General features: G+C 49.7%; 1 protein-coding gene across 3 annotated transcripts in view; it reads right to left on the minus strand.

The window, feature by feature from the left end:
* Nucleotides 1–12,304, minus strand: part of MED12 (mediator complex subunit 12) — a 63,990-nt gene that overhangs the window by 39,814 nt on the left and 11,872 nt on the right. For all 3 annotated transcript variants that reach the window (XM_045030347.1, XM_045030349.1, XM_045030346.1), the window contains exons 12-23: nt 11,733–11,859; nt 11,090–11,319; nt 10,571–10,651; nt 9,051–9,224; nt 8,551–8,695; nt 7,474–7,592; nt 7,149–7,292; nt 6,164–6,327; nt 5,556–5,687; nt 4,777–5,004; nt 468–612; nt 27–147 (exon numbers count right to left, since the gene is read on the minus strand). In XM_045030347.1, the coding sequence (XP_044886282.1) occupies nt 27–147; nt 468–612; nt 4,777–5,004; nt 5,556–5,687; nt 6,164–6,327; nt 7,149–7,292; nt 7,474–7,592; nt 8,551–8,695; nt 9,051–9,224; nt 10,571–10,651; nt 11,090–11,319; nt 11,733–11,859 (1,810 nt within the window). The remainder of the gene's footprint in view (nt 1–26; nt 148–467; nt 613–4,776; nt 5,005–5,555; nt 5,688–6,163; nt 6,328–7,148; nt 7,293–7,473; nt 7,593–8,550; nt 8,696–9,050; nt 9,225–10,570; nt 10,652–11,089; nt 11,320–11,732; nt 11,860–12,304) is intronic.

Here is a 12,304-nt window from a genome sequence, read left to right on the forward strand (position 1 = left end):
AGTGTCTCTGGAAGGGACTCACTCACCAGCATTGAGGAGTGAGGGGATGGCTGCACAGCGAATCAGGTCCTCCAACAGCAAGCACTGGCGGGCAATGAGAATGGCAACAAAGGTGGCCAAGGAGTCATGGAAGGATAAGTCGCTCACCTGGGAGACAGAAGAGCAGCCAGTGACCATGTCCGTCTCTGCTTCACCCCCTCCAGTTAGCACCATATGGGCCTGACTGGGAGCAGGCGGAAGGGCAAACTCAACAACCCCATGGCCAACCCAGCAAAATCCTCCATAAGGGCAGCTCCAACACCAAAAGACAGTTCCCCATTTCCCGCCCATGACATCCCGCTCCCTCTGCCATTCCCATCTCCAGCCCCTTGGGACACTCTCCCTCCCATGTCCGGTTCCATCTCCGCCCTGCCCCCTCCAAAGCACCCCCCTCTCCTCAGCCCTGTTGTTTAAGCTTTTGCACTTACATCAACATTGCAGAGGAGGTCGTTGAAGCCACAAGTCCCATTGTTGGAGGAGCAGCACAAAGCCTTGAGCACGCCCAGCCACTCGGCACTCAGGGACTTGCAGTAACCAGTCAGCTCAGCACACAGGATAGCTATATCATTGACTCTGTAGAGAGGAGCCATGTGGTCACACACAGAACTCAATAGCCTAGCCCTTCCTCTCATTCCTCTCATTCCTAAAGCAGAGCCAGGCTTTGGAGAAGGTGGGGAATTGCTGTAGCATTATTTTCTTTTTAAAACTTTTTATTAAGGCAAAATTACAATAAAATGTTAACATACTACATTGTACATTACTTATTCTGGCTAAAGATCCTGCCTTGATGTTTGAGGAGCCTTTCTCCTCTGAGTACGCTCCAAAGGATGACCAAATTTCAAAATACCTATAGTCTTTTGGGTGCTTCTCTTGTGTACATATGTGGTAAAAAAGTCTGTGTTTTACTATCCCATAACTCCATAGGAGAAGGGGTCACATTTCTCTAGTAATGTGCAATACAAAGTCTAGCTGCTGACAATGAAAAATAACTTAATTTGCTGGTCTATTTAAAATGTAGATCCTTTGGTGGAGCATTAAACAAGCAGGTCAGGAGAACTCTTAAAAGGTTGCATTTTATTTCTGTATTATCAGGAAAAATGTGTGACTCAGTTTAGCCATTCACTTTGTATTGTGACCTAATAGGACTGAAGGAGTTAATTTCTCCTCCGGGACAGGGGAATAAGAGATAAGTGCTAGTCATGCAGATAAGACTGGGTTGGTGTGTGTGACAGATATGACGGTTTGGAAACATGGAATATTCAGACTCTTCTACTGAGATGTGACAGATTCTACGGACACCTAGAATACTGAATCACTATTGCATCAACTTTATTAATGGTGTATATATCTTTATGGGCCGTTTAGTTCTTGAATTCCTGACTCACGCAGAGAATCACAGAAATGTGGGACTGGACTGGATGACCTGTCAAGTTCCCTTCCAGTCCTACATTTCTAGGACAGGTCATCTAGTCCAGCCCCAGCACTAAGGCAGGATCGTGTATTGTTTAGACCATTCCTGGCAGGTGTTTGTTTAACCTGCTCTTAAAAACCTCTATTAATGGAGATTCCACAACCTCCCTAGGTCACTTGTTCCAGTGCTTAACCACATCTACAGTTAGGAAAGTTTTTCCTAATGGCTAACCTAAATCTCCCTTGCCTCAATTTAAGCCCATTATATCTTGCCCTGTCCTCAGTGGTTGAGAACAATTTACCACCCTCCTCTTTATAATCACCTTTGACATACTTGAAGACTTGTGTCCCCGCCTTCTCAGTCTTCTCTTCCCTAAACTAAACAAATCCAATTGTTTTCAATCTTTCCTCAGAGGCCATTTCATAAACATACAGCTATGGGTAGCATAAAATCCCTTTTATCTGTAAGGAGTTAAGAAGCTCAAATAACCTGGTTAGCAACTGACCAAAAGGACCAATAAGGGAAGAAGATACTTTCAAATATGTGGAGGGAGGTTTTGTTTGTGCTCTCTTTGTTGTTCTCTCCAGGAAAGAGAGGGACCAGGGCAGGAAAAACTCTCCCCTAAAACCCTACCGAAAATAAGCATCCCAGATTACAAAAATTGTAAGTAATAGCAAGGAAATGCATTAGTTTATCTTTTGTTTTAGCTTGTGAATTTTCCCTATGCTCAGAGGGAGGTTTATTTCTGTTTTTTGTAACTTTGATGTTTTTTGTAACTTTGCCTAGAGGGGAATCCTCTGTGTTTTAAATCTTATTACCCTGTAAAATTACCTTCCATCCTGATTTTACAAAAGGTGCTTCTTTTATTTATTTATTTATTTATTTTTATAATAAAGTTCTGCTTTTAAGAACCTGATTGGTGTTTAGTGTCCTAAAAACCTAAGGGTCTGGTCTGTGCTCACCTTAGTTACCTATTTGGTTGGTATATTATTCTCAAGCCTCCCCAGGAAAGGGGGGTGAAAGGGCTTGGAGGGATATTTTAGGAACACAGGAACTCCAAGTGGTCTTTTTCCTGAATCTTTGTCTAACTCACTTAGTGGTGGCAGTAGTACCCATCCAAGGACAAGGAAGGATTTGTGCCTTGGGGAAGTTTTTAACCTAAGCTGGTAGAAATAAGTTTAGGGGGTCTTTCATGTGGGTCCCCACATCTGTACCCCAGAGTTCAGAGTGGGGGAGGGAACCCTGACAGGCCGTTTTCCAGACTTTTAACCATCTTGGTTGCTCTCCTCTGGACTTTCTCCAATTTGTCCACATCTTTCCCCAAGTGTGGTGCCCATAACTGGATACAACACTCCAGTGGAGGCCTTATCAGTGCTGAGTAGAGTGGAAGAATTACTTCTCATGTCTGGCTTACAACATGCCTGCTAATGCAACAAAACCAAACATCATTTTGGGATGTAACACTATTACACTGTAGACTCATATTTAGTTTGAGATCCACAAGTGTAGTCCTTTGCACTTGTCCTTATTGAATTTAATCCTATCTATTTCTAACCATTTCTCCAATTTGCCAAGCTCATTTTGAATTCGAATCCTGTCCTTTAAAGCGCTTGGAACCCATCCCCACCCCCCAGCTTGGTATCATCCACAAACTTTATAAGTGTGCTCTCTACACCATTATCCAAATAATTTATGAAGATATTGAACAGAGCCAGAACCATAACAGATCCTTGTGGGGCCTCACTCAATGTGCTCTTCCAGCTTGACTGTGAAGCACTGATAATTACTCTCTGGGAATAGTTTTCCAACCAGTTGTGCATCCACCTTTAGGTTCATCTAGACTATATTTCCCTAGTTTGTTTGTGAGAAGATCATATGAGACGGTATCAAAAGCCTCACTAAAATCACTTGGTAGAGAGGGCAGTTATTAACACAAATCCTTACTGCAGGTAAAAAGTTTGTGGAAGTTTCACCCCTGGAAAATAACAAGGACTGATCTGACCTGGTTCAAGGGGCCTAGCAGACAAAGAAATTATCTGTATAAAGTGACTGCCATGACCTGGAGAGAGAGATCACTTATGCTTGATATGAGACCTGACACAAAACTGTGACCAAGAGAGATAGGCCCTCCAGAGGGCCTGAAGTATTTTAATCCTGTCAGGGTCTCCAGGTGGCAAACGGGTGACAGCTGGTGAGCCAGATGTGAGTATAGGCTGTTTGTTGGTTTTAAAGATAAATAGTACTTTGCTTTATGAAAGCTGCCTGGTTACTGGTTAAACCTGTCACTGCCCCTGAGAGAACAAGGCTGCAGGTACTGAACTCAAGTCAGATCTGCTGAGATAATCACAGTGAATTGCAGGAGCTTGCAGTCTAAGTCCACAGTCTGGACGAAGTGGATCACAGGTTCCCGTCCAAGAAAAGTGATGGCTAGAGGCCCGAGACCTAACAGGGTGTGCCCTCAGAGTCAAAAACAACAAGGAGTCCGGTGGCACCTTAAAGACTAACAGATTTATTTGGGCATAACCGAACTCCTTGTCGTTTTTGTTGGCTACCCCCTGATACTCAAAGAGTCAGAGGTGCAGTTAATTCCAGAACTCTTGTGACAGTCTGAATGAACTCTGAAGGACCATTAACATACAAATGGAGTTGCATCAGACAGGCACAATGGAAGACCAACAACTGGATATTAACTTTTAAGAACTAGCAGCCAAGGGAAGCAGAACGTATGGAACATGCATAGCAGCAATTTGAAACAAAGAACGGAGGTATCAGCATACAGTGCTAAGACCTCTGCTGCGCAGTGCAGAGGAGAGACTGGAATCCTAGACACTTCCGGGCCAGAGAGGCAGGTAATGCTACCAGCATGGACAAGCATACAAGTTGGCTTTTCCACTTTAACCAAAGGATCCTAAAATACCATATTCCAGCTGACTAATATTTGCTAGCTTATTCTGTGTTTCTGCAAAACATCTGCTGGCTGTGTGGCTCCTGAGAGCAGCATATCTCCAACAAGGGTCTAAACTAATTTGGACCCAATAGAGGAGCCCTGACGAGAAACGTGTGCTGAAGCCAGTAACCCAGGCTCAGGGTAGCAGGGCTCACCCTTGTAAATAGGGGAGGTCTAGGACTAAAGGGGTAACCTCCCAAAGAGGCTGTATGAATGTCAGAGTTATAGTATGCCCTGTGGACACGTGACAAGTGGCTACTGGCTCTCTCATCCTCGGATTGTATCCTGCTGCCCCCTCAAGGAGCACAGACAGTCCTTCTCCCTACACAAGTGGAGCCACCTGAGAGGGGGTCTCAACAGCCCCAGCCCTGCGCCTCACCGGTCTGGGTCATGGTGTCCTACGCACACGTGCATGAGTGCATTGCACACAAAGCTGTAGCGGTTGGCCGGGTTGTCATTGAGGCTCTTGCCCAAGTTGGTGTAGGTGAAGTTGTGCGCAGATGGATTCTCGATGGTGTCGATCATGAACTCGGGCTCCCATAGCATGTTAGAATCAGAGGGCTCCACATTGCAGTAGATTGTGTTCTTCACCTTGGAGCAGAAGTCACTGGCAGGGACAGGAAGGGGAGGTTAGGTACTTCTGCAAACATGCTTCCCACTGCCTTTCACAAGCAATGCTGAGGCTCAGGGTGAGAGCCTTCTGCTCCCTCCCCTAGACCTCCCCTGGGTCCTCTGCAGTGCAGAGAGCTCCAGCTTTTACATGAAGGCTTAAGGGGCTCATTCAAAAAAGTTCCTCCATGAAGAGCCATGCCTGTTCCTTGTTGGGGAAGCCCCTGGAAAATACCAGAGGGGGTTCAGTGACCTAGCCTGGGGCCGCCACTTCCTCTTGCTATCAGTGCAGCTCCTGGAAAATGAAAGTCATCAGTGCTCACCAGTCAGCAGCTTAGCCTGCAGGCACCGCAGTAACAGAGATGGGCCCAGGCAATTACCATTATCCCTGCATGCCCAGCTAGACTTGAGGCAGGGAACCCCCACCATATGTCCATGGGGAAAGAACACTGGCTGGTGCGGAACAGCGTGTGTAAGATCACAAGCAAAGCTGAGGCCATGGGCCTTCTGAGGGCAGTGCCCATTGCCTCCAACCTGCCTTAAACTCACCTAAAGAGCTCCCCAAATTTACTCTTGAGGTGACTGCAGGAGGTGTATAGGTCGTAGAGGTAGGCCAGGATACAGCGCTCTGCTGAGGAGCCATCGGAGCGGTTCATGCCATGTTTCACCACCCCACACAGACTGTAAAGAGACAAGAAATGCTGCAGCAGCATGAAAGGAAAGCCTGAAGGAGCATGGCATCAGACAGAGGCAGCACCCACCCTTGAGAGTAGAGCTCCAGACATGGAGACAATGCCCTCGGAGAACAGATCCCTCCCCACACCCACCCCTCCATGGGACAAAGCTCCAGGCATAGAGACAACACCTCCTAGGAGAACCGACCCTCCCTTGGGGGAGGGATAGCTCAGTGGTTTGAGCATTGGCCTGCTAAACCCAGGGTTGTGAGTTCAATCCTTGAGGGGGCCACTTAGGGATCTGGGGCAAAATCAGTATTTGGTCCTGCTAGTGAAGGCAGGGGGCTGGACTCGATGACCTTTCAGGATCCCTTCCAGCTCTATGAGACAGGTATATCTTCACCCCTGTCCCTCCAACCCACATGGGACAAAGTCCAGAGATGAGGCTTCCCCTGCCCAAGAGGGGGCACAAGGCTCCCTTACCCTTCGAAGACCTGGGCCATCTGGTCTTGGTTCAGGATAAGGCAGGAGTGGTAGTGCCGCAGCACAGCCACGATGCACAGGCACAGGCTGGTGGTGTAGCTGCCAACTAGGTCGGAAGATTTCAACAGCAGCTCTGCCTCCACCACACTCAGCTCGTTCAGCAACTGCGCCCAATGACATAAAAACCCTTCAACAATCCAGACAACTCCACCGCTACAAACTCTGTCATTGGGGCACCAGTCAGAGGGAGCCTGCTGGCTAGGCACCAATGCATTCAGCAGCCTGAAAGCTGGGCGAAGCCTGCCCTCCAGGCACCAGTCAGTTCAGGGGGTCTACCAGCATTGGGGTGCCAACCAGAAGCCTGCCGGTTGGACACAAGTGTGGGCAGACTGGCTTCCTACATATGGCTCTGATCTTTCACTATCAGGACCTGTTCAAAATCCCACTTATACTCCAGTTAGTGGATGAGCTAACAGTTTCAGTTACAGCTCCAACTGTAGCAAATTTCATAAAATATCATCTTGCCTAGTAACACAGCTTGCATTGCAGGGTGGCAGGACCTTCTGAGGTAGGAAACCACCCTTGTTGTTGGAAGGGCTGCCATGAACAGAAAAAAAACCTCTCGCTCAAGAAAGACATCACCGCAGCTCAGAGACAAGAACAGTAGCAAGGTCCATTCCAAACAATCCTGAAACCTTTAGAAAAATGACCCTCAAAACCAGAGCCCCAGAGGAGGACTAGAGCTTTGTGCCACACACAAGCATACCTCATGCCCACTCCTCCATGGAACACCAGAGAGTCTAAGGCCAGGCCAGAAGGCACCATTATGATCATCTGGCAAGACACAGGCCAGAGACCCTCACTCAGAGATTCCTAGATCCAACCCAATAACCTGTGGTTGAGCAAGAGCAGATCCTTCAGAAAGTCTGGATTTAACGAGGATGATCCCCCACTCTAGTGAAGCACCTCAGATCCCAGGGCTCACCTGGATAGCGAAGTCAATGAGACCACTGATGTTGAGTGAATACTCCATCAGGTCAAAGATGAACTGCACGTGCTGCACCAGAGGCAGATGGTATGACATCCCTAAGGCAAAGCTGGTGATCTGTTCCAAGACATTGCGAGATACCTGCAGGCAGAGAGAGAGGCACAAGGGGGGGAAGGGGGGGGAGATCAGCCCCTTGCAAAGCTCCACTTGTCAGATCCAAATTACTCTCCCACTGTCTCCTCTGGAGGCTGCTTTCCGAGCTGCAGTGGGACAGATACAGCCAGGGCCCAGACTGGAGACTTCTCTCTCCAGAACCCCATACCTGAGAGGTGACCTGGTGCTGATCAAAGTGAGAAAGGTGTTGGAATTTAGCAAAGATATCCTCAGCTGTTGGGAATGCCTCTGGCTTGCTCCTCTTCCTCTTCTGGCCTTCCTCTCCACCTGCCAAAGGCAAGAAATACAGGGAGCCATTACCAGACTACCTTCTTTGGGGCACAGAGCCACCCTACAGACAGCCACATGCATCTTCCAATTCCTCAGCAGGGAGCACAGGTCCACCCAACTGCAGGCAGAGTAACCACTGGAACAATTTACCAAGGGTCATCGTGGATTCTCCATCATGGGTAATTTTTAAATCAAGATCGCATGTTTTTCTAAAAGCTCTGCTCTAGGAATTCTTTTGGGGCAGTTTCATGGCCTGTTACACAGGAAGTCAGATTACATGATCACAGTGGTTCATTCCGGCCTTGGAATCTATGACTATGAACCAGGGAGACTCATGTTCCCCCCCCCAACTAGGACAAAGGGTCTTGGGCCAACTCATAAGCTGTCAGGCCTACTCTAGAAGACATCAAATCCAACTCCCAGAGATGGGAATCCCTAGTTAAGAGTGATGGTCAGGAATGGTGAAGTATCTAATCCATCCCAAATGAGTTAGCTATTCTCTCCAGGGCTCTGACCAGTCGCAGTTTAACTGCCCCAATGTAGGGGCTTCCCTTGGGAGACTAGCCACTCTCACCAGGTCTCAGCCTCAAAATCCCTTGGCTCAGTTTCAAGAGCATCTCATCTCTCCTTTAAAGGAGCATCCTCAACTTAAAAACACTGGTGTCTGCTGTTGTTACAAGGCACCTCTAAGAAGCCCTGGACTGACAGAGATTATAGAAAAGTGGAACAGACCAAATCTCCACCTGGTATAAATCAATGTAGCTCCATTGGCTTCAGGGCAGCTGTGCTAATTAACGTTTTTCAGCAGGTTTCCTGTGTGACAGCACACTGTGTCTAGTCAGTATCACTGCTTCCCTTGCACACTCAGTGTCCCCTGTGTGCAGGTCCCCCAAGGGACCCAACCAGCCGGAAAGGAACACCTTCCTGGGGCAGGGCGGGCCCAGGCTGCACTAACCTGTCTCCGCTGTGCTCTTCCTGTTTAACACCTTCAGAATGTCTTTGGTTATCTTCTTGATGGTATGTCGGGCATCATCTCGCTGTTTCCCAACCCCAAACAGAACCACCAGCCGCTGGTTACATTCGTGACTGCATGATTCCTCCTGGGAGCCAAAGGGAGACAACTGCATTAGCTGCTTTCAGGCTAGATGCCAATTGTCTCATCACACATGGGTCTCTAAGAGGAGAGGGAAGGTGCAGCTGGGAGATGACCCTGGGGAATGGGGAAGCAAAGAGCCACCCCAGGCGCCCACTCAAAGACAACTGCCCCCAGCATTCAAGGCATGCATGGCCATGCTCCTTTCTCTTTCAGTGCTCAGGCTGCAAAGCGTCAGGAGTCCCATGCTTGGGTGGAGCAGCAGCAAGGAAATGTGCAGGTCTCACGATGGGAGGGTGGCGTGAGCCCAGGTCTGATACCTGAGTGAGAGGGGTGGGGGAAAGTAGGCACAGTTCTCATACCTGAGGGATAGGAAAGTGTGTGGCATACTGGATGTGTCGGGGCTGGTCGTACAGGGATGCTAGTGTTCCTTCTGCAGCCTTTTCCTTTAGCAGAGGCTTTGCTTCCTTCTCAGGGTCTGGTTTCTCAGGGGAAGGGCTGGCCTTAGACTCACAGTGCATTGGAGGAGAGAACATCTAGGGAGAGAAGACAAGATTGCTGTGGTACGTGGCCACACACCAATGGCACTGAAAGCAGCCCATAAGGCTATTCCAGCCCACAGCTGATAAGGAGGGCAAAGCATGGGGACAGCACCCACCCCTCAGGACAGGGACGGCTTTAGGAAGAGCGGGGCCCAATTCAAATACCCGGCGGCAGTCCGGGTCTTCAGCGGCGGGTCCTTCACTCGCTCCGGGTCTTCTGCGGCACTGAAGGCCCTGCCGCCAAAGTGCCACCAAAGACCCAGAGTGAGTGAAGGACCCGCTGCTGAAGTGCCGCCGAAGACCCAGAGTGAGTGAAGGACCCGCTGCTGAAGTGCCGCCGAAGACCCAGACCGCCACTGGTGAGTAAAAGTTAAAAAGGCACCTAAGTTAGGTGCTCTTCTTTAGGGCGTGGAGCCCCCTTAGGCGTGAGGCCTGATTTGGGGGAATCGGCCTAAAGCCGGCCCTGGCTCAGGACACTGCTCCCAGCCCAGGTACCAGATCCTCCTCCCCAATCTGCACATGAGTACAGCTTCCTGGTACACCTTGGACTGAGAACAAGCAACAGAAGGTTAGGAATTAGAGGCTATGATTCTGATGCCAACACTCCACAAGAGCCAAGATTAAGGCAAAAGGCCTCCTGGGGGGCAGTGCAGCCGCAGACACCACAGGTGTCCAGTACACACCTTGAAAGATAGCAATGGCTGGAAAAAAGAAATTTCCCGGAGGTTTCAACAGCAATCATTCTTAGCTCTTACTGCGCAGCTTCACTCAAAGTGCTCTGCGAACATGAACGAGCGACTCCCCACAACAAGCTAAGAAACACACAAACTAAGGCAGAGAGGTGAAGTGACTTGCCCAAGGCTGCAGAGCCACTGGACCACATCTCTTATCCCAGGTAAGCAAGTGTCTCAATGTCACCATCCTTTCACCACTTTCACCCTCCATACCCTACACTGCCTCTCAGGAATGTCACTCTCACCTCCTGCTCCCTCACCATTCCAAGTGACAAGCAACTGGCCTCACTCCCTAGCTCCTGGGGTGGTGTCAACCCTACCAAGGAGGAAATTCATGGAATGGCACACCTGGTTACACAGCTGGATCCTAGCCTGCTTACATGCTCTGTACCACTCTACTCAAGAGCATTCACAGGCAAGTTGTGTCTACCATACAGCCCCAACCATCCGCAAGACACAAGCCCTTTTGGCCAGGCTCTTCAACTCCATAGAGGACGGAATGCACCCAGCAGCAAGTTGATGCACCTCCACATTGGCAAGGTGCCCAACAAAGCATACCTGAGGTACTCACCGAGCACCAGGTAGGAGAGGAAAACAGAAACTTACCGAGAAATCAGTCTTCTCCATGTCATCAAACAGTACGCTGGAGCTATGATCAATATCCATGGACTCCGAGAGGCCGGTGTCCTGGGGCCATAAACAAGGGGAGCCATTAATTCTCCACGCTGCACTAGGAAACGTGTGCACCTCAGAGTTTCCCCACGGCATTGTCCAGCCTACAGCCCAGGCAGAATGAGCCCCCCTCTGGCAGTGCCTGTGCCAGCCACACGGTTAATACCCCTTTGGTTTTCAAACCCTGAGTAGCTTATTACATGCTGTCTTATTAGAGCTGGGCTGCATGGCATGAGCGATAGAATCATGGCTCCAGAGCCTTCTCCATGCCACAGGCCCTTTTCAGCGGCTTAGAATTTAACCCTTCACCTTCGGGCTGAAGTTTTATAGGATTAGCCTTGGGGGAGGGAGGCAGGTGGCAAGTGCAGGTACTTTGCAGGGGACAAGTCCAGGACGTAAGGACACTCAGGAAGGAGCACTTGGGAAGGGGCCATGAGAGCCGGTGCTCCTTACCTCCAGCTTGATGCCACTGTTGCCCATCCCCTCCTTTCTGTCATGCTCCTCGGCGGGGTCATCAAAGGGCGAGGGAGGGCGGGGCCCATGCGAGTCCATGGCCAGGTCACCCCGGGAGATGAGTGTGCACATATAGATGTTGTGAGAGAAGACGTCATGTCGAATCAGCTCACAGAACAGCAGCACCAGGTTGAAGAACTCCACCTTCTCACTTTCATTCCCTGGGTCCACTGGAGGCACAGCAACAGCACATGAAGGAGCAGGTAGCGCTACCAGAGTCCTCCCTCCAGCATTGCTCTGAGCAACACTGGCCACCTGCCCAATATCTAACCCAGGGATGTCCTTTTGCAGGGCTAGAGGTAGAGTTTTCTAGAGGCCTCGCAACCACCCGGCAGGATTCAAGGCAGGGCTAGGAAACCACAGTGGGGATCAAGGCCAGAGCACACAGCTGGCAGAGGCAGCAACTAAATGCTTGAGCTCCTCTCCAGTTAGTCTCAGCAGCAGTTACATTTCCTCATCCCTTCCTAATGTCTTGCCCTCCGGGCTGCATCCCCTCCTCTCCAGAGTCCAAGTGAGACTCTTGGGTATGTCCAGGGCTCAAGGGAGAGGGAAGGCTGGACATTAGCGAGTTCTTGTTACGTACTTAGCACAGGAGCCTGAGTGTCGAGGAACTGCATGAGGACGTCCTGGAAGACAGGCGTGCTGGCTGCTGAGAGGGAACCTGAGGAGATGGAGCCTTTCTCATCCACAACTTCAGAGTCCCCACATCTCTGGAGAGAGAGACATGAATACAGGCTGCTGCCAGGAGGAGAAACTCAGTGTCCCCCACTCCCAAAGACAGACATTGTCTTTTTAGAGAGAACCTCCCCCCATAGGAGAAAGCCAGTCCCACGGAACCGTCCCATAACCCACTATGCACAGCCTCTGAGGAGACCTAGTGCTTCTGTATCTGTGCTCCAGAGAACCCGAGAGACACACAGAGCAGTCCCATACAGTGGGGTGGTCTCTGGCCTACTATTGGTCAAAGTAAATGTTCATGCCAAAGGCACTAGCACCAAGGGGCCTTTGGCCTCCAGTATTCAGCTAGCAGGCTTCCGCCTATCAGTTCTGGAAACAAAACCTCACTACATAGTTATGGGAGAGCTCTTCTTTGGAGAAGGTCACGCTTGCTTTAACCCCAGCGACCAACCCAGCAACTACTGTTCTTGTTCCAAC

The sequence above is a fragment of the Mauremys mutica genome, chromosome 9 (assembly GCF_020497125.1).
Source record: "Mauremys mutica isolate MM-2020 ecotype Southern chromosome 9, ASM2049712v1, whole genome shotgun sequence".
NCBI classification, from domain to species: domain Eukaryota; kingdom Metazoa; phylum Chordata; order Testudines; family Geoemydidae; genus Mauremys; species Mauremys mutica.